General features: G+C 56.1%; 2 protein-coding genes and 1 non-coding gene across 3 annotated transcripts; 1 reads left to right on the top strand and 2 right to left on the bottom strand.

Moving 5' to 3' along the window:
- Positions 1–157: 157 nt before the first annotated feature.
- ColSpa_tRNA_205 lies at positions 158–246 on the top strand. Its single transcript is given in 2 exon segments — positions 158–194; positions 211–246. It is a non-coding gene; the product is annotated as a tRNA-Arg (tRNA).
- Positions 247–1,021: 775 nt separating this feature from the next.
- On the bottom strand, positions 1,022–14,184 carry ColSpa_07448 (dynein heavy chain, cytoplasmic; the record flags this gene model as incomplete). Its single annotated transcript, XM_049273660.1, has 2 exons — positions 1,022–1,471; positions 1,522–14,184. The coding sequence occupies 2 exons, from the start codon at positions 14,182–14,184 to the stop codon at positions 1,022–1,024; spliced, it is 13,113 nt and encodes a 4,370-aa protein (XP_049129617.1).
- A 1,927-nt stretch (positions 14,185–16,111) lies between these two features.
- On the bottom strand, positions 16,112–17,065 carry ColSpa_07447 (PKS-NRPS hybrid synthetase; the record flags this gene model as incomplete). Its single annotated transcript, XM_049273659.1, has 1 exon — positions 16,112–17,065. One exon carries the CDS (start codon positions 17,063–17,065, stop codon positions 16,112–16,114), a length of 954 nt encoding a protein of 317 aa, XP_049129616.1.
- Between the last annotated feature and the right edge of the window lie 249 nt (positions 17,066–17,314).

The following is a 17,314-nucleotide window of genomic DNA, read 5'->3' as shown; positions in this document are numbered from 1 at the left end:
GCCCCACGAGAGAAAACGAAGGAAAAAAAAAAGGAACTTACACCTCGCCCTCGCACCGATCCCCACCCGCCCGCTCGCAAAGGGCCCCCACAACGCACACACCAAACTTAGGCTCAACTTCCGCCCGACATCCCCAACAAAGCAATTAGATCCATATGGCCGGCTGGCCTAATGGCTAAGGCGTCGGATTCCTATGAGGAATACAAACTCATCCGAAGATTCTGGGTTCGAGTCCCAGGTTGGTCGTCGAGAACATGAAAAATGTTCTATGAGTCTCTCATTTTTTGCGTTCTATTCAAAGGCCCTCGTGCTTTGCGCAATACAAAAGCCCTTTCGTTTCCCTCCACCTTCTCTTGCGCGCGCGCGCGCGCGCCTCTTCTCTTCGTGCTGTGCTTTGCCGAGCTGCGAATGCGCAACCGGCGACGTCCACTGATCCCATGGTCTGCTCTCGGTGGACGGCCCTGGAGCACCTCGACAACTTTCTTCATTGAGAATGCTGCATTATCCGCATTCCGGTCACGTCTTCTCACATTGAACCTCCTTGAGGACGACCACAGTTCTCGCCAAGTTTCTTCAGTTGCCGAGGCGAACCCGCCTCAGACTGCAGCATCGCGATGCGTGACTTCCACGGAACCTCTAGGCCAGATTTGCCCAACAAGCAATCCCGTGAGGTGTCATCACAGCCACAACACCACCATACGTCTTTCGGTGTATAGTTTCTGTGATTCATGCAGCACCATTCCGCTTTTAAAAACACGTCTCACAAGCACACGGATGCGGGAGGAAAGTAACTAGGGAACCAATCCGATATTAGGGGTATCAGTGTATAAGTAGTGTACGAAAGACAACGCAACCCATTCTACCCACTGGCGATGTCGCCTAAACAGTCTAACCGAAAGCAATAGCATGTGACGGCGCAACGCGCTCAGTCGCTACAAATGAAATACGTCCCTCCTCAGGTGCGGGACCAACACATGTCCTTTCTCCACTGAAACTTCTCTCTACCGTAATGCAGAGCTCACTAGGCCTCGACCATGAGTTGCTCACCCTCCTCCAACAACTCCGTCACCTTCTTCAGATTACCAATGAGGCTGCGTCCGAGACCAACGAGGAGGAGCTTCTCGGCGTTGGCGGGCAGGCCAAGGTATGTGGGCGGCTCGCGCTCTGGTAGCTTGTGAATCCACGCCATGAAGTCCTGCAGAGAGGTGCCCGACGGCACGACGAGGCTGCCCTCCTGGTTCTCTGCGCCCTCGACGAGTTTGTGGCCGACGTCGTAGGCCGAGGGGGTCAGGAACGAGTGCACCAGCTCGTTGAGCTGCTTGAAGTCGCCCTCGTTGTCGATCTTGCCACCGTAGGTCTCCGTCACGAGGTAGCGGATCATCTCCCAGGGGATGCTCTGAGGAGCAATGTTCGTGCGGTTGCCGGCGGCGTTCTCGATCCAGGTGTCAATGATGAAAGCCGAGCATTCGTACTAGGGCATGTTAGCATGTGTCTGACTACATCGCACTCGGGGAAACTTACATCGCTGTCATTGAATTCCCAGAAGCCCTTCCAACCCAGGTTCGGGGCGTAGCGCAGACGCTCTTGGACGACGGCGTGCAAGAACGCCAGCAGAAGGTACAGTCTCGTGCGCTCGACGGGGGCCTTGGTGGCTCTCGTCGACAGGGAGGACATGGAGTCCTTCATGTTGGCGCGCACACCAGCGGGCTGCTCGTACATGAGCACTCTCGAAGCGCGGAGCAGGTTGACGGGGATCTTGGGACTCGACTCCATCGACAGGAACAGTCGGAAGTCCGAGTGGGGGTTGAGCGATTCCATGCGCTTCTCGAGACTCTGCAGCCAGGTAGGAGCAAGGTGAACGTTCTTGACCAAGACCCAGTTGCCCAGCTGTGCGGCATTGCTGATGGCCTTGTCGGCGCTTGCGAGACCCTCGTTGGAACCCATGGCGATGTTGGTGCACTTGATACGCATCCTCTCGACGAGGTTGTCAACCTTGTAACTGGCATCGAAACCAGGGCTGGAGACCAAGGAGATCGGCCTGGTGGCGGGCACCTGGCTGACCGTCTCCTTGAGGTCCTCGACGACATCAAAGGTATCGGAGCCGAAGACGAGAGTGACAAAACGCTCGGCAGCCGGGACGAATCGGTCGAGGCGGAACAGCTTCACGAGAAGCAGGGACTGCAAAGCCTGGTCGAAGGCGTCCGTGTTGTCCTCCCAAATTTGGGGAACAAAGTTCTCTGCGAGCTCCTCTGTCAAGAACTTATCCCAGTCGGCAGACGACGCCTTGTCGAGCTTCTCCTTCAGCACGCTCATGCGGCCAGCACGGGCAAACACCTCGTCCTTGGCATCCTTGTCGGTGGAGAGATCCTTGCCCTCTACGCGATCGTCAAGGATGATGTCGATCAGGGTCTTGTCCATCTTGTAAGGCGAAGCCTGGGCGAGCAGCATGGCCAGCGTGATCCGGTCCTTCTGGAGCAGGCCCAGCGCAGTCCGCTTGAACGTTGTGACGAATAGGTCCTTGACAATGATGTCGCGACGGATGTTGTGGTTTGACTCGTTGGCGAGGTTCTTATTGCCGTGGAGGACTGAGTGGAAAATGTCGAGGAAGTACTGGAGCGAGAACTGGTAGAAGTGGTTAAGGTAGTGAAGCTGCTCAAGCACCGCGAACACAGTACTGCAAGAGCGGGCGATGATGCTGTACTGCTGAGTGATCTCTTCGACCTCGGCCATGACGCCCTCGGTGTTGCTCATCTTGCCCGAGATCTCGGCTGCCTCCGTCTTCAGGGTCTCCAGGGTCTCAATGACGTTGTCGTCGTCGAGAATGTTTCCGCGAGACTCGTTGAGCGCTTGCAAAAGACGCTTCTCCAACTGTCGCAGATGAATCTTGAACTCTCCCTGAAGCTTGATGAGGTTGGATCGCCGCTCGTCGACGTCGGGTCTCTCAGACTTGAGCACATCGTTAAGGGACTGGGTCTGGAGACTGCTCTGTGTAACCGTAAAGTTGACAAATGTGGTTCGAGAGCAGATGTCGGGAGCGAACGTGGCCGATGGGTCGCGGGTCGACAAGTAAATCTTGAACGACGGCGAGAAGTCGATCTGCTGCTTGCCGAGCTGGATAAGGACACGTCCACCGGTCTTCTGGTATTCCTTGTTGAGGACGTGGTTGAGGATGGGATCGAGGTACTCGGCGTCCTGGATGAGGATAGGGTTGCCGAAACGCAGCGAACTCTCCAATTGCTTGGTGAAGGAATCGTCCAAGAAACTGGTAACTGTCAAGCGACGCTCTTTGCTCTCCTTCTGCAAGAACTCGGTGACTCTGCCGGAAGGATCAATGATAAGAGGGTAGCGGTTGAATCGCTTGAGGATGATGGCGTTCTCCGTGCACAGGTCATCGACCGGCAAGCTGTTCTCCTGCCAGCTGAGGCGCTCGTCAGCGGTCGAGAGGTATTCGGTGACCGGGTTGTGAGGCTTAAACAAGACACCAGAGAGCTGCAGCTGGTGCAGCCAGTCGTCCATCATCGACTTGCGGAAGGTCTGGTCATACAGACCGCTGTACGCCAGGAAGGCGGCGGCGACAAGCACGTCGCCGACAAGGGTGCTGATTTGCGTCTCGAAGGACTTGCTGCCCTCCTCCCAACGAACTCTCTCGGACGACAGACTGTCGAGCAGCTTGACACTTCTGTCGACCTTGAACTGGACCTTGGACATCTCAGACTTGATGGCTTGGGTCTCGCTAATGAGCGCAGCGTACTCCGTCTTGTACTGGGCGATGCTGGACTCGAGAGTGTTGATGGTGTTCTCAACGGCCTTGGCCTCCGCCTTGGTTTGCAGAGCCTGCTCCTCGAGCTGGTCGACTTCGTCTCTGAGAGGGCCAACTCTGTCCAGGATCTCAGAGTACGAGACCTGCGCCTCCACCCATTGCACCAGAGGGCCGCAGGCCTTACTGGCACGGTTGACCTTGTCGAAAGTGAATTCGGGGTTCGACAAGAACTCGTTGCGCATCTTGACACGCAGAGACTTGGTCATCTGCCGTTCATTGTCGAAGTTGACAATGCTAGCAATGAAGTCGTCGCGACGGATAATACCTTGGATCATCCTCCAGTCGTTGACCTTGTGACCGAGCAGAGCACAGACAGACTCGAGAGCCAGTCTGACACCCTGAGGAGGGTTACCCATGGATCGGACTTCGGTAAGGTGCTGACGCTTGATGTTGCTAACACTGGCCTTGGCCTCCTCGACGGCCGGCTCGGCCTTGGCGAGGTCCTCCAGTACAACCTTCCTTCTCGTGGCCACTTCGGCTTCTTGCTTTTCCAAGGCCGCCTGGATCTCCAGGGATGTGTTCTTTCTCTGTTCGGCTTCTCTCTGGTCCGCAACCATGCGCTGCAGCTTCTCGTTGGCCTCGGCATCCTTCTTCTCAAGCTGAGACTTCTTCTCGGCAAGGCTGACCCTCAGATCGCGAACCTTGTCCACCGTGTCTCTAAGCTTCTCGAGACCGACGTTAAGATGACGCTGCTGTTCTTCCAGGTCTTCGCGCTTCTCGTTGTAAAGCTTGACGTACTGCGCAACGAAATCCAAGAAGTGTCTTGGGGTAAGGAATGTGACCTTGCCCTGTTGCTTGAACAGCTTGGTGTTGAATCTCTGGAGAGAGTAGTGGATGTAGACCATGGAGTTGACAATGGTCTCGCGGTGCGTGGGAGGCAGGCTGAGACTGCGGTACGCCACTGGAATGGTATCGGGCGCCTGGAAGTTGGGTCGATCCAGATCCATGGACTGGGTAAGCTCGTGGCCGACCTGGAAAAGGGCCTGGTCGGACCAGTCACCGAACCAGTTGAGTACGCAACGGTTGAACAAGGCGGGACTGGTCGCGGCCTTGGATCCAAGACCACCCTCTGGCGGGTTCATGGTGAACACAACGTGCAAATTCTTGACAATCTGTTGGGTAAACCACTTGTAGAGCTCCTCGGGCGAGTCCAGGTGCAGATTCTGTCGCTGAGCACCCTCCTTGCAAGCCGTCATGAGGGCGGCGAACTCGTCTCCCTCGAAAAGACCAGGGACCTCGGCGTTGGCGAGCAGAGTGTTCATTCTCTCGAGGAAACCAGAGTCGAGGACGTTGGCTTCGTCCATGATGAAGCAAATCTTCTCGCCCTTGCAACCACAGCGTCGGAGAACGTCTCGAAGATCGTCGTCAAAGTCCTCGCCGGAGTATTTGCCGTGGACCTTGATCTGGAAAACCTTGAGACCATTCATCCACGCCACGAAGCGTGAAAGCGTGGTCTTTCCACTGCCACTGACACCAATGAGGATAAGATGACCCTGAGGCTGTCTGAAGACACGATCAATGCGGAGAACGTGCTCCAGTACATCGTTGAAGAGAATGAGAGGCACGTCAACCTCTTCCTCGCAGAAGGTCTTGAGTCTGGCCTTGACAAAGTCGCGGAGCTGCTCGCGGTCGACGGGGACGTAGTTCTTCGAAAGCCAGTTGGAAAAGAGAATAGGGCCGCCGAGAGCCTTTTGGTCGTCAATGGTGGGGAAGAGCTCGAGGGCAATCCGTCGGACGGCATCATCGGTCCACTGGCGTTCGTCCTCGGCCACGAGACGATCTTGGAAGAGACGCAGCGCTTCGTGCGCCCAGATGCGGACAAGCCCCTCGATGGATAGGGTCTCCAGGGGCCTGATGGCTTCGTAGATACCTCGCACCCATCGGGTAAGTTCACGAGGACTGTACACGTAGTGGGGCTGGATCTTGGGCGTGAAGCGCTGTTGCGACTCAAGATAGAGCTTGACCATCGCCTGCGTGAGTGGCTCGGAGTAGCCGCGGAGCGACGGGATGATCTTGAGAACAGCCGAGTTGAAGGTGCCGTAAATTTGGAGCAGAGAGAGCTCGCCGGGGTAGTCGACCATGATGAGAGGAGCATGGCGAAGGAATCTAGCACCAAGAGGCGTACGGCCTGCATCGGTCGGCGGGTTGCAAGCGCCGACGAACTGGATACGGTCGAGGGTAACCCAAGACTTGTCCGAGGTTCTCCAGAATCCGTTGTGCTCGACAAGTTGACGCAGGAAGGAGATGGCTCTCTGGGTTCCGTATTTGTCAGGGGCGGGCAAGTTGATTTCATCGCAGAAGATGACCAGCCATCTGCCAATCTGGGTCGGCGAGAGCATCACTCCGTTCAAAGTCTTCTTGTACTCGCAATACTGCTCAAAGGTCTTGATCAGGAGATCGGGGGTTGTTGCGCTGGAAAAGTTGAGACCGACGACCTCCATGTTGGGAAGCTTGCGAAGGGCGCTGAACAGCGTCATCGTCTTACCCGAACCGGGGGGACCACAAAGGAGCAGCGGCTTGTGCTCCGCCAGCCAAGAGTACAGGACATCCTCGTGACGCACAGTATCCAGCGTCGGAATGACCACATCGGTCTGGGTGACGGAATGAGTGTTGACCTCGATGGTCGGTACCTGGTTCTGCCAAGGCGCCCACTCGGCCTTGGGGAGAGTGACGTCGAAGTCGATGAGTGAGCTAGTACCATCGAGAGGCGGGTTTCCGAAGCTGGCAAGGCCGCAGACGGCATCTCCGAAAGTCTTACGGTCGTTCAGAGGACAGTCACCAGTGAGAGCCCATACGAGCGCAAGGAGAAGCTTCTTCGCGATGAAGGCTTCGACCTGCTCGGGATCCAAGGGGAAGTCAGAGTGCTGGGCATTGTACTCAATCATGTCGCGAACTGCCTTGTTCAGAAGAGAGAACAGGGTGTTGAGAACACGCGCGACAGTAAAGTCCATGATGTGGTTGTAGCCCTCGGCTTCCTTGAGAGCGGCCATGAGGAAGTCCTCCCCGGAAAGATAAGCACCGAGGAGATCGGCAACCTGGGACTGGATAGCGAGAGCCTTTGCAGGGCTTTGTCCGGCCGCTACGCTGTCTTCGTCAAGGTCCTCGAAAGGCTTGGAGCGGAGCGTGCCGAGGTAGTGCTCGAGCATCATGGTCGGCGTGACGGTATCTTCGCTGAACCAGACCATACCGCAACGACTGACCGTGGCAAGAGTGGCGTACTTCAAGGTCTCGACTTCGAACATGATGCGGACATTGGCGGGCAAGTTGAGACGCTCACCGTTGGGCAGGGTGAGGAGCTTGTTGTCGTCCAACACACTGTTCAAGTTCTCAACCCACTCGGGGTCGACGTCACCATCGAAAACAATCCAGTGGCGCTTGGAATCCTCGCCTCTGAGGTTGTCGACAATCTTTCGCAGGATGCTGGTGAAGAGACCATCTGTCCACTCGCGCGTAGTGGAGTCGAGGTTTCCATACAGCGCCTCCTTGGACATGACTTTGGAGTCAATGACGTGCTGCACGCCCTCAACACCCTCGACTTTCTGAAGGGCATCAAGCAGAAGGGTCCAGGCAGCAGATTTACCCGTACCAGAGTTACCGACCATCATCACACCGTGGTGGATCTTCTGGATCTGGTACAGTTGGAGGACCTTCGTCATCCACGTATCGTTGACGACCAGCTGTCTCTCGTCTGCGAGGGTTCTGATGGCCTCCTCGAGCTTATGCAGGTTCGCCGGAACGTACTTGACGCCAGGGAAGCAGGCCTCTTCAACCTCGGTGAGGATCTCGACATCGCTCTTGATCAACTTGGGAGCAATGGTTTCTCGGATGCTCTGGACGATGATCTCAGGCTCGACAACCTCTTCAGCCCCAAGACCGCCGTCACTCTCAAGAAGTCTCGCGCGCTTCAGACCTCCAGAACTGACGAGAACACTCTTCAGTGCACGAAGACCAAAGTCGTAGTGGGCTTGCTTGGACAATCTCGCCGCGCACTGGTCGAAGAACGGAACCGTGTGCTTGGACAGCTGTTTGGCCTGGTTGAAACCCTGGGAGTAGAGCATGACTTCGGCGATGAGCTCCTTGTCAGGCTTAGACATGGCGACACTGCGGAACAGCTTCTTCAAGTTGTCGGGAAGGTTGGAACGACCCGCGTAACCAGGGTTCATTGTGATGAAGATACCGGTGTTCGCGTTCACGCGGAGCTGTCGTCCAACGAGCTCGGTCTGCGCCTTCTCGTCTTCGGCTCCTTGCTTCAGGCCCAGCTGAATGTTCTGAATTTGCTGCGAGACAGCCGACAAGATCCTCTCCTCGAGACGGTTAAACTCGTCGAAACATCCCCAAGCACCAACCTGGCAGATACCAAGGAAGATACGACCCATGGCCTGGAAGTCAAAAGTGTCGTCACAGCAGAAGACCAGAGTGAAGCGACCGAGCTGAAGACCGAGAGCCTTGACGGACTCCGTCTTACCCGTTCCGGCAGGACCGTAAGGAGATCCACCAAGCCGTTGCTGGAGAGCTTGAGTGAGAGTGAGGAAGCATCGGTCTGTAAGGGGTGTCCTGACAAGGCGGTCGGGAACTCCGAGATATTCAAAACCGTATGCGAGCGTGGCATTGGCCATCTTGACCTGCAGGCGCTGGAGGAAGTCGCCCTCAGGAGTGTAAACGTAGCGCATCTGAAGCAGCCACCAGTAGTGAGTCGGCGTGGTGGCGTTGAGACTGATCAACTTCTCGATGGCATCACGTTGATGAACGCATTCAGTGATAAGCTGCTCGCACTTCTTGCGCTGGATGATTTCAAGATCGCCCAAGACGGTATCGGCAAGGAGACGGAGCACCTGGACCTCACGGTCGTAGAGCGACTGCAGCGTCTTGCCACCATCGACAAGAGATTTCTCAACGGCCGTCGTCCAGACAACTTGAGTCGCGAGGACAACGATTTGACTGGGAAAGTCTTCCATGAACTTGTCCATGGCCTCCTTCTCGATCTTCTCGGACTCGAAGATGGGAGTGTACTGATCGACAGCCTCCGCGAGAAGCTCAGCCAGGGTGTTCTTCATGCCATTCTCTAGCAGAGCTAGCCAGTCATTGATCTTGGGCGTCTTGGCTAGGGAGATCTCCTTCTTGAGACGCACGGTCTCGTCCTCCTTGGAGGTGAAGCCAGAAATAATCGTCTCGTCATCCATGATGAGTCCAGAAAGGCCAGCAAACATCTTCTTGAAGTGCTTGGCGATGCGAAGGGTGTCGTTACTGTTACCAATCATTTCAAGAAGATCCTCGTCACCGACAAAGTAGAATCTGGGGAAAGAAACACGCTCCTTCTCAAGGTATTCACCCAGAGCTTTCTGAATCTTGTTGAGAAGTTCAGCCAGTCTCTCGAGAGACTTCTGGACGTTGGGAATGGTAAGAACGTCCAGGACGTAGGGCTGCTTGTAGACCTTCTTCATGACAGCGGAGAACTCGCTGTTGATGTTCTGGAATCGCGAGGACTCGACGGGCAACAAGTGCTTGATATCGGCGTTGCCAGTGAAGACACCCTCGAGGTAGACCCATTGGCGCTGGACATCAATCCAGACGTCGAAGAGAACGTGAACTCTGTTGAGCTTGTCCTCCCATGAAGAAGCCTCCTCTTCAAATTCCTTGTAGTAGGGCGAGTGCTTCATCGCCTGCAGCGAGTTCAAGTTCTCACTGCACTTCGCAAACAGATCGTCCCAGCCACGGATGAGACGGCACTTGTTCTGGTAGTTGACGAGCTCCAGCCCGTAAGTGGACCACGTCTCGCGAACTTGCTTGAGAAACTCCTCTAGGGCCATCTCACCCTGAGCTTGGGCAATTATGTCCCTGACAATGACCTCGGTGGCGACAAGGTTGAGGTCCCAGACATCACCGAGAGTCATTGAAACCGGCGAGTATCGCTTGCCAGGCTTGATCTGCTTGTAGATCTTGGTCCAGTGGCGGTCACGGATCGCCTCGGACTTGAGGTCTGAGAGAACAGAGTTGACCTTCAGCAGACCGCGGAGGATAGTCTGGACATGCTCAAATGCAGCGTACTGACGCATGCGACTGGGCATCTCCTTGGTGCTCTTAATGAGGTCGTCGATCTTGGACCGAATCTTTCTGGGCTGAACGGCAGTCCACAAGATCTCTCTCGTCTCATTGAGACTGGCCCAGATGGTGGAGAGGTTGGACCAGACAGACTGGAAGTCCTGGACTTCCTCCAAAATAGTGCTCAGAGAGGTGTCCGCAGTGGTAGGAATGTCGAGAGCTTCCTTGGCCTTGGCAACCATCTCGAAGTCGGACTGCAGCTTGGAGATTCTGGCCTCGAAGGAGCTCAGTGTTGCGGATGCAACATCGGGTTGGATGGTACCAGAGACGGGCTTCTCATCATTCCACTGGACGGCGACTTCAGCAATCCTGTCGTTCACGATCTTGTCCTCGGCGATGATCTTCGACTTCAGAGCATCGGTCTGGTCCTGCACAATCTTGGACTTCTTCTCCAGGATCTCGGTCAGGGACTCCCATGAGCTATCGATCTGTTCGATGTGGAGCCAGTCACTGGGGAACTGGTAACGCTGGCGCACCAGGGTGGACTGTCCCTGCCTGAACATATCAATCTCAGGTGCCCAGAGCTTGACGTTACGCCTGCAAGCCTGCACAACGGTGATGAACTGGACGGCTTGGGCAGTCGAAGAAGCATCCAGGCCCTGGCTTTCGAGGTCTCGACGGGCCTTCTCAATCTCGGCGTGAACCTCGCGCATGCGATTGCCGAGTCTGCTGGCGAATTTCATCAAGATCTCATGTTGCCACTGGTCGTACTTGGCGTTGACCTTGGTCTGGACCTGGTCGTAATCGATAGTGATGTGGCCAAACTGTCGGCTGACTTCTTGAGTGTCAAAGGTCTGACGGGTCTTGCGGATTTCTTGAAGAAGCTGAAGCCATCTCGAAAGCTGGTCGCCAAGAGCCTCATACACCTGCTCCGACTGAAGATCCCAAAGGGACTGGAACTGCAGCCACTTGTCGACGTAGGTACCGATTTCGCGGAGCTTCTTCTCGACAGAGACGTACACACGGCTGAGCAAATCGGTACAATCGCTCGGGAGATCGTCGAAATGAGGTTCATCCAAAGTTGTGGTTGTCAAGGTCATCTGGTAACGCGTGGCCTTGATCTTCTTCAGGTTGCAGACGATACCTAGCCACTCGTGCAGCTGAACAAACCAGCTAGACCGCGCATACTCCAGAGGAGGGTCCAAGTAGATCACCTGGTTCCGCATGGACAGCTCATGGATCAAACGCTTGATTGCCGGCCCCTCTTGTACGGGCTCCTCTCCGCTCTCTGTGACTTGCTTGCGGCGACCGTCGTCAAGGTAATCGTCCTCGAAAGCCTGGATCCAAGCCAGAATGGCGTCTTGGAGACGAGCCAGGAGCACCTCCTTGAGCTTCTGGTTCATGTTCTCGACCCAGTAGGGCAGGTTGACATACTGCTCCAAGTTGAGCTGATCGACGGCTGTCTGAATGGTCTCCAAGCGCGAGGTGAAAGCACCGGCTTCGTAGGGGCAAGTGTTGAGCTCTGCAAGTGCCTTCTCGACGGTCGCGTGGATGGACGCCAGGGAAGCAGTCTTGGCCTGGAGCAAAGACACGGCCGCGGCGAACTCGCGGATGAAGAGGCTGTGCTTGCTCTCCGACGGCTTCGAGAGTCCAAACTCGGATACGTTTGGCAGTGTTGCGTTGTTCTTGGTGGAAAAGAAAATCTCGTGCGAGTTGACAAACGACTCCCACCTAAGGGGAACACCTCTGGAGACGAGGGCGTAGACGTCATTCCTGTATCCATAAACAAGGACAGCCTCCTCGCCCATCTCGGAGATTTGACGCATCGTCTGTGAGAAGGTGCGGACGCTCTCCATGAGACTGACCGCGAACGGGTAGACACGCTTGGCGTCCTTGGACACGTTGTTGATGGAATGGGGAACGGCGTAGTTCTGCCACATGAGGTTCCTCGTCTCCTTGAAAAGAGTAATGACTTGGGGGTCAAAGTTGACCAGAAGCTCATAGTTGCCGCCCGTCGATCGCATGCGTCGGATGTCAAACAAGAAGCCAGAAATGGAGATCTGTCGGCGCTGAACATCGTCGAGCCAGGCCTTGTAGATTGTCTGCGTGTCCAGCTTCTTTCTGAAGAGATTGCTCTCGCTCTGGAGCTTCTGGCCTTCGGCATGAATGGCCCACTCGGAGCCCAACACGTCCTCGACCTTCTTCATGTAGTTATCGAGCTGATGCTCGATCTGGCGAGCCCAGATGATAGCACCAGAGACAGGTGGCAAGTCACGCAGCTGGGCCATGGCGTGGGCCTCGGAGTGGCCGTATTGCTGCTTAAAGCGCTCGTGGAGGCCATGGATGGCCTGTTTGACGTGCTCCATCAGCTGGTTCTGGTACTCGGCAATAGCACCACGAATCTTGGGGCGCACGAAAAGAGCGTTGAACTTGGAGAAGACACGGAACATCTCGTTGGCGTTCTTGGCCGTAGCCAAACGGTCGCGCAAGCGCGCGATGATGGAGTTCTCCACTCGAGACGTCCGCTCGTTGTACATATTCTCGGCCTTGGCCCATCGCTCCGTGCCCTCGGCGGAAACATCCAGGAGGTCGACGTTCTTCAACGCCTCCCACGCCTGCTTGACTTCCTCAACTGCATCAACGTCGCCCATCTCTTCCACGACGACGACGCCGTTGGTGTTGGTGGTCTCGGTAAGGCCGCTCACAGTAGCCTTGGGGCCAAGCACGTTGACGATGGTGCGTTGGAGCTGCTCGTGGTTGTCACGGAACGTACTGACGTACTTGAGGCGACCTTGAAGCTCGGCATGTTTGGGGTTAACCTTGATGGGAATGAACTTTTCGTTCCTCCGGCGCGTGACCTCACGGGCGACGTTTGTGAACTCCTTGATGCTCTCATCCCAAGTGGTGAAGATGTCTTCGCTGGCCTTCATGATGGCCTTGAACTCGTTGTAGTCGAGGTTCACGAGCTCTGTTCCAGGCAGAAGTCGGTGCAGTACCTCGTCCAGGTCTCCCGAGATGGCCTCCACGAGCGGCAAAGCTCTCCGAATTGGGTACGGGCAGATCCTCAGCTTCCTGTTCAGGTGGCCAAAGATTTGGATGATGGCGTCCTTCACCTTGGACAGAGACGTTGCGGAGAGCAGCTCGTCAAGCGGGAAATCTCGCATGAGCTGGTTGTACTTCTGGACCTTCTCCATGGCCTCCTTCAAACCCGTGTCGGCCGTAAAACTGACAGTCGCCTGGAAACGCTTGGCGTGCTTAAGAATCTCCAGAGTCAAGAGAACGCCCTCGCTGCGGAGCTGTCCCTCGATGCCCTCAAGGGCGGACTCCATCGATAGCCAAAAGTTGACCTCCTGACTGGCGGTGAACTTGAAGTCCTTGGCACTATCCGCAGGGTCCCTGGTCATCCTAGTGATGACCTGAATGGACTTGATCCAGCTGTTCACGTTGTTCTGCAAGCTGTTGAGGAAGGTACTGTCGGAGAGGACGGTGCCGGGAATGAGGTCGAGGGTGGGTTTCGAGTGCCGCGACTCAGCCTCTTCCAGCGCGTTCTGCACCATGGTGTGGAACATCAGGGAGACCTCGGGGATTTCGACATTCTGCTGCAGGTGAAGCAAGCTCAGCTCCAAGTCGTTCCACCTCTTCTTGGTGACCGGAATACCCGTCTTGGAGTCCACATCCGCCCTGCCCCTAGCGCCGTTGGCGATCTGGCTGCGGGTGTTGGCATCGAAGTACGGAGCCAGCGCATTGTGAACGTAGGAGTGCAAAATCTCAAAGGGCGAAGTGGAGGGGCCCTGCTCGCCAGCGGTAGCATTCAGAGTCGCAGGGCCTGGCAGATTAGTAAGGAGTATCTGGGAAGTGAGCGGGATCGTGGGATCGATGGGGCCAGGGCGCTGCTTGAGCAAAACAAGGCACGAGACGGTCGTCGGGGATGAGGAGATCTCGGTAGTCAGGGAGTAGGTGTAGGCCGGGGACTCTGCAATCGCGTGGTTAGCGGTGTCCTTCCCAAGAAGCAGGTCGCCATGCGGGTTGAACAAACTTGAGTCGTCGGCTCCGTTCTGTATTGTGGACGCCGGCAGGATGTCCTTCTGAATGTACAAGGCGTTCGGGGTATCGGTCGCGAAGCGGGTGCAGCGCTGGATGGTATCGGAGTAGCGGTGCTTGTGAAGCAAGCTTCCGGGGCTCTCGAGGTCTTCGTTGGTGGCCCCGAGAGCTATCTGGCAGGCCAGAGCGATGTGATCGAGGACGCGGTTCGGGTCGATCGAGGGGTCGGCGGTGGGCGAGGGGACGCCGTTCGCGCCCGGGATTTGGGGTGATGCCACCTCCATGGCGGGCGGTGGACTGTTTCGGACGAGGCAAAAAGACGATATTTACAGGATCGAAGTCGGCATCATCGTAGGTACGATGGTGGACGGAAATGTTGCGATGAGACAGTAGGTCTGTCGAGTCAAGAGGGCAACCTCAGGGGGGCGATGATTGTCTGGCCGCGGGACCAAGGGTCTGGAATGCGGTGGGACGAAAAAGAAGTGGAAAGGAAAGAAGGCAAGCAAGTGCTAAAGGAGAGTTGGATATCCTTGGGCGGACGAGGGTATCGCGTACGGGAATCGAGAGTGCTCGTCGTCGTATATGAGTCGCTGATTATTCGCGGCTGGTTGATGCGCAGCTCAGGTTCGGGCGTGTCGTGGAAAGGTCTAGGTTGGCGCAGGGTAAGGTAGGTACGATATGGATAATCTGCAATGTTGACTTTCCAGACATTTGTTGGAGTCCCCGGACGGTTGACTTGTCCAGGTTCCACTTTCACGTCGCCTCAAGCATCTCTCTGCAGCAAGGACGGGAGGTAATTAAGGTACACTGAGCAGAGGAAACATGCAAAGAGGTACATGGCCCACATTTCCCTGAAGTCTACGAGTTTTACGCGACCAGGCGGCACCCCTGTCGCGACGGGCATGTGTCAGGAGGTTTGCTGGCCACTGAGGAGCGTGTCCCACTATGGACTGCGGGGCCCATTTGATTGGCTGCACCCCTTCTCAGTCACTCAGTCTCATCAAATCAGAAGCTAGCTCCGATTTGGATCCCTTCTCTTTCCTGTGCTGGCATTGCTGGCAATGCTGGATAGAGGAGCATTCACGGCAGTCAAGAGGAGCTCAGACACGCTGTCCCCTTCGACTCCTTCCCAATCCCCCTCCATCCGCTCCCGCCCATCCGCCTCTGCATCCCATCCCGTCTGTACCAAACATAATTCTGCAATGCTGCATCAAGGTCCCTTCCCTGTGCATGTATGTCCACGAATTGATACGCCGCTAGCCTCTCTTTTTAAACTTTTTGTATTCTTTCTGCGTCACTTCTTTAACCTAAACCGGTTGTGCATGGAAAGAATACCCAGCACAGCAGGTCTGCGTTTCTTCTCTCACATGCCGGTGTCTTACTCATATTCAACCATAATCAATGCCATCATCTCCTCTGCCGTCTTCAGCTTCGCACACGCAAGGGTCAGCCAATTAACTCACATGTCTACCTGCATGCTGCCCTTTGTGTTGTCCCAACTCGTCCTCTGTGCCTTGGCCCGTTTATGATCCCCCAGCCCTGGCTGTTCAGATGATACCAAACACAAAACAGGCCCGTCTAATCTGCCACAGCCAACGCCCACTCCCACTATCCTTGGGTCCCGAAATTACTCTTAAAATCGCCTCATTATTAGCAGCGGCCCCTGCCTGGTAGCTCGAGCTGCAGCATCCCGCCAGCCCGCGCGCCCTGCCCCACTAACTTCACACTGCACTGCGGAAGCTCGGTCGTCCCTGGCTGCGCCGTAGCCTCGCCTGACGTCAAATGCCCGCCGCGACGCGTCTGGCACGCTGCGCGCGGCTTGTAAACGACCATCCACAGCCTCGTCACGGAGTGTTTGCTGCTGCGGCAATTGGCTCCTATGTAAATCAAAAGTTGAATGCTTGCTTCAGTCATGTTCGCGGTATTTGCTGGTGCTAAAACCCGCCCAATGCAGTCCCAAACTTCCTAGAAAAGACACAAAAACTACCTTGTGGACCCAAAGCTCTAACGGGACCTTGGAACGCGACCAAAACGACTCCGACCGAATCAAACACCTGATCCCATCCTGCCTTACTCTCCAAACTGCCGACGGCCATGCTTCCGCGACGCAGAAAAGAAAGCATCGTACAAGCCCATCCGCGAACCCGATTCCCAGTCCTAACCCGCCATGCAAGGATACCCCTCTGGATTGAACCCTCCAAGTTTTCGTTCTCAAGTACCGTTGTTGCCGGCGCCCTCGGGGCCGCCAAGCCTTTCCCGTTGAACCATGACACGCTGGTTACAGATGTCGATAAACATCTCGAACCTCTCAATGATCTGGTCCTTCTCCACGAGCTTCTTCTTCAGCTCGTCCACCTCCTTCTGCTTGTCCTCCTTGAACTTGTCAAACTCCTCACGGGCTTTGGCGAGTTCCTTTCTGAGGTCCGCCCGAATGCGCTCTTCAGCCGTGGGATGTGGTTTGCTGTAAATCGCCGGTCGGTTCTCGGCCAGGCCAGTGGCCACCTTTTGTGGATTCCGGTTGATCGCAGCCCGGGCGTTGTAGATGTCGCGAGGAAGCAGGGGAACGTGAGGGTTTTCGTTTTGAAGTATTTCGAGTGTCTCGTTAACACTAACCCCTGTCGAAGAGTCAGCGGCTGCTCTTTCTCGTGGTGTGGTCTTTGTCGGCTCACCGTTCTCTTTGAGAGCCTTGACGGCGGCGACCATCTTGCTGTCTAGCTTGCGAGCGGCCGGGTGTAGGAGCGGGCTTTCGCTCGGCCCGTGGTTGTGCTGCAGATGCTGCGGATCGGGTCGGTATCGAATCGTCCACTGGGTTCGCTGCTCGATGGCAAAGAAGCCAAACTGGCAATCGCATTTGCGCGACGACGTCTTGCGCTTGCGGAACTCAGGGCTGACACGGCTCGGCGGTTTGCCCGCTCTGTCGCACACGAACAGGACTTTCTTCAAGCCAGGGACTGTCTTTTTGGAGCGTCCAATGACAATCGCGTAGCCGACCGACGTGCAGTACGCGAGAACACTCTTATGGACCGCCTCCAGGGTCGGGAAACTACCGCCCTCGGGGGGAGCGGACATCATCTCTCCCATTGGCGTCCGAGGAACAAACGGGGTTCCGTCGAGCATCTTGGGCTCGAGGGAGTCGTCACCTTCAGCCAGGGTTTCGACCTCCATACTGTCCTGGTGGTGCTCGCTGGCCTGGGCTGGCGTCTCGGGTCTAGGCTGTGCGGGCTGCTGCACCTGCTGCTGGACTGGAGAAGCCTGCGGCACTTGCTGGGCCTGCTGGACTTGCTGGACTTGTTGCGGAACCTGCTGTATTTGCTGTACTTGAGGAACCTGCGGGAGCTGCTGCTGCACCGTGGGAGGTGTAGGCTGGGACAGAGCCTGCTGGGCCTGGGCCTGGGGCTGAGCCTGGTGGGAAAG

Source organism: Colletotrichum spaethianum (assembly GCF_022836535.1).
Source record: "Colletotrichum spaethianum MAFF 239500 DNA, contig19, whole genome shotgun sequence".
In the NCBI taxonomy this organism is placed as follows: Eukaryota; Fungi; Ascomycota; class Sordariomycetes; order Glomerellales; family Glomerellaceae; genus Colletotrichum; species Colletotrichum spaethianum.
The sequence above is the reverse complement of the archived record's forward strand: the minus strand, read 5'-3'. Positions and strand labels throughout refer to the sequence as shown.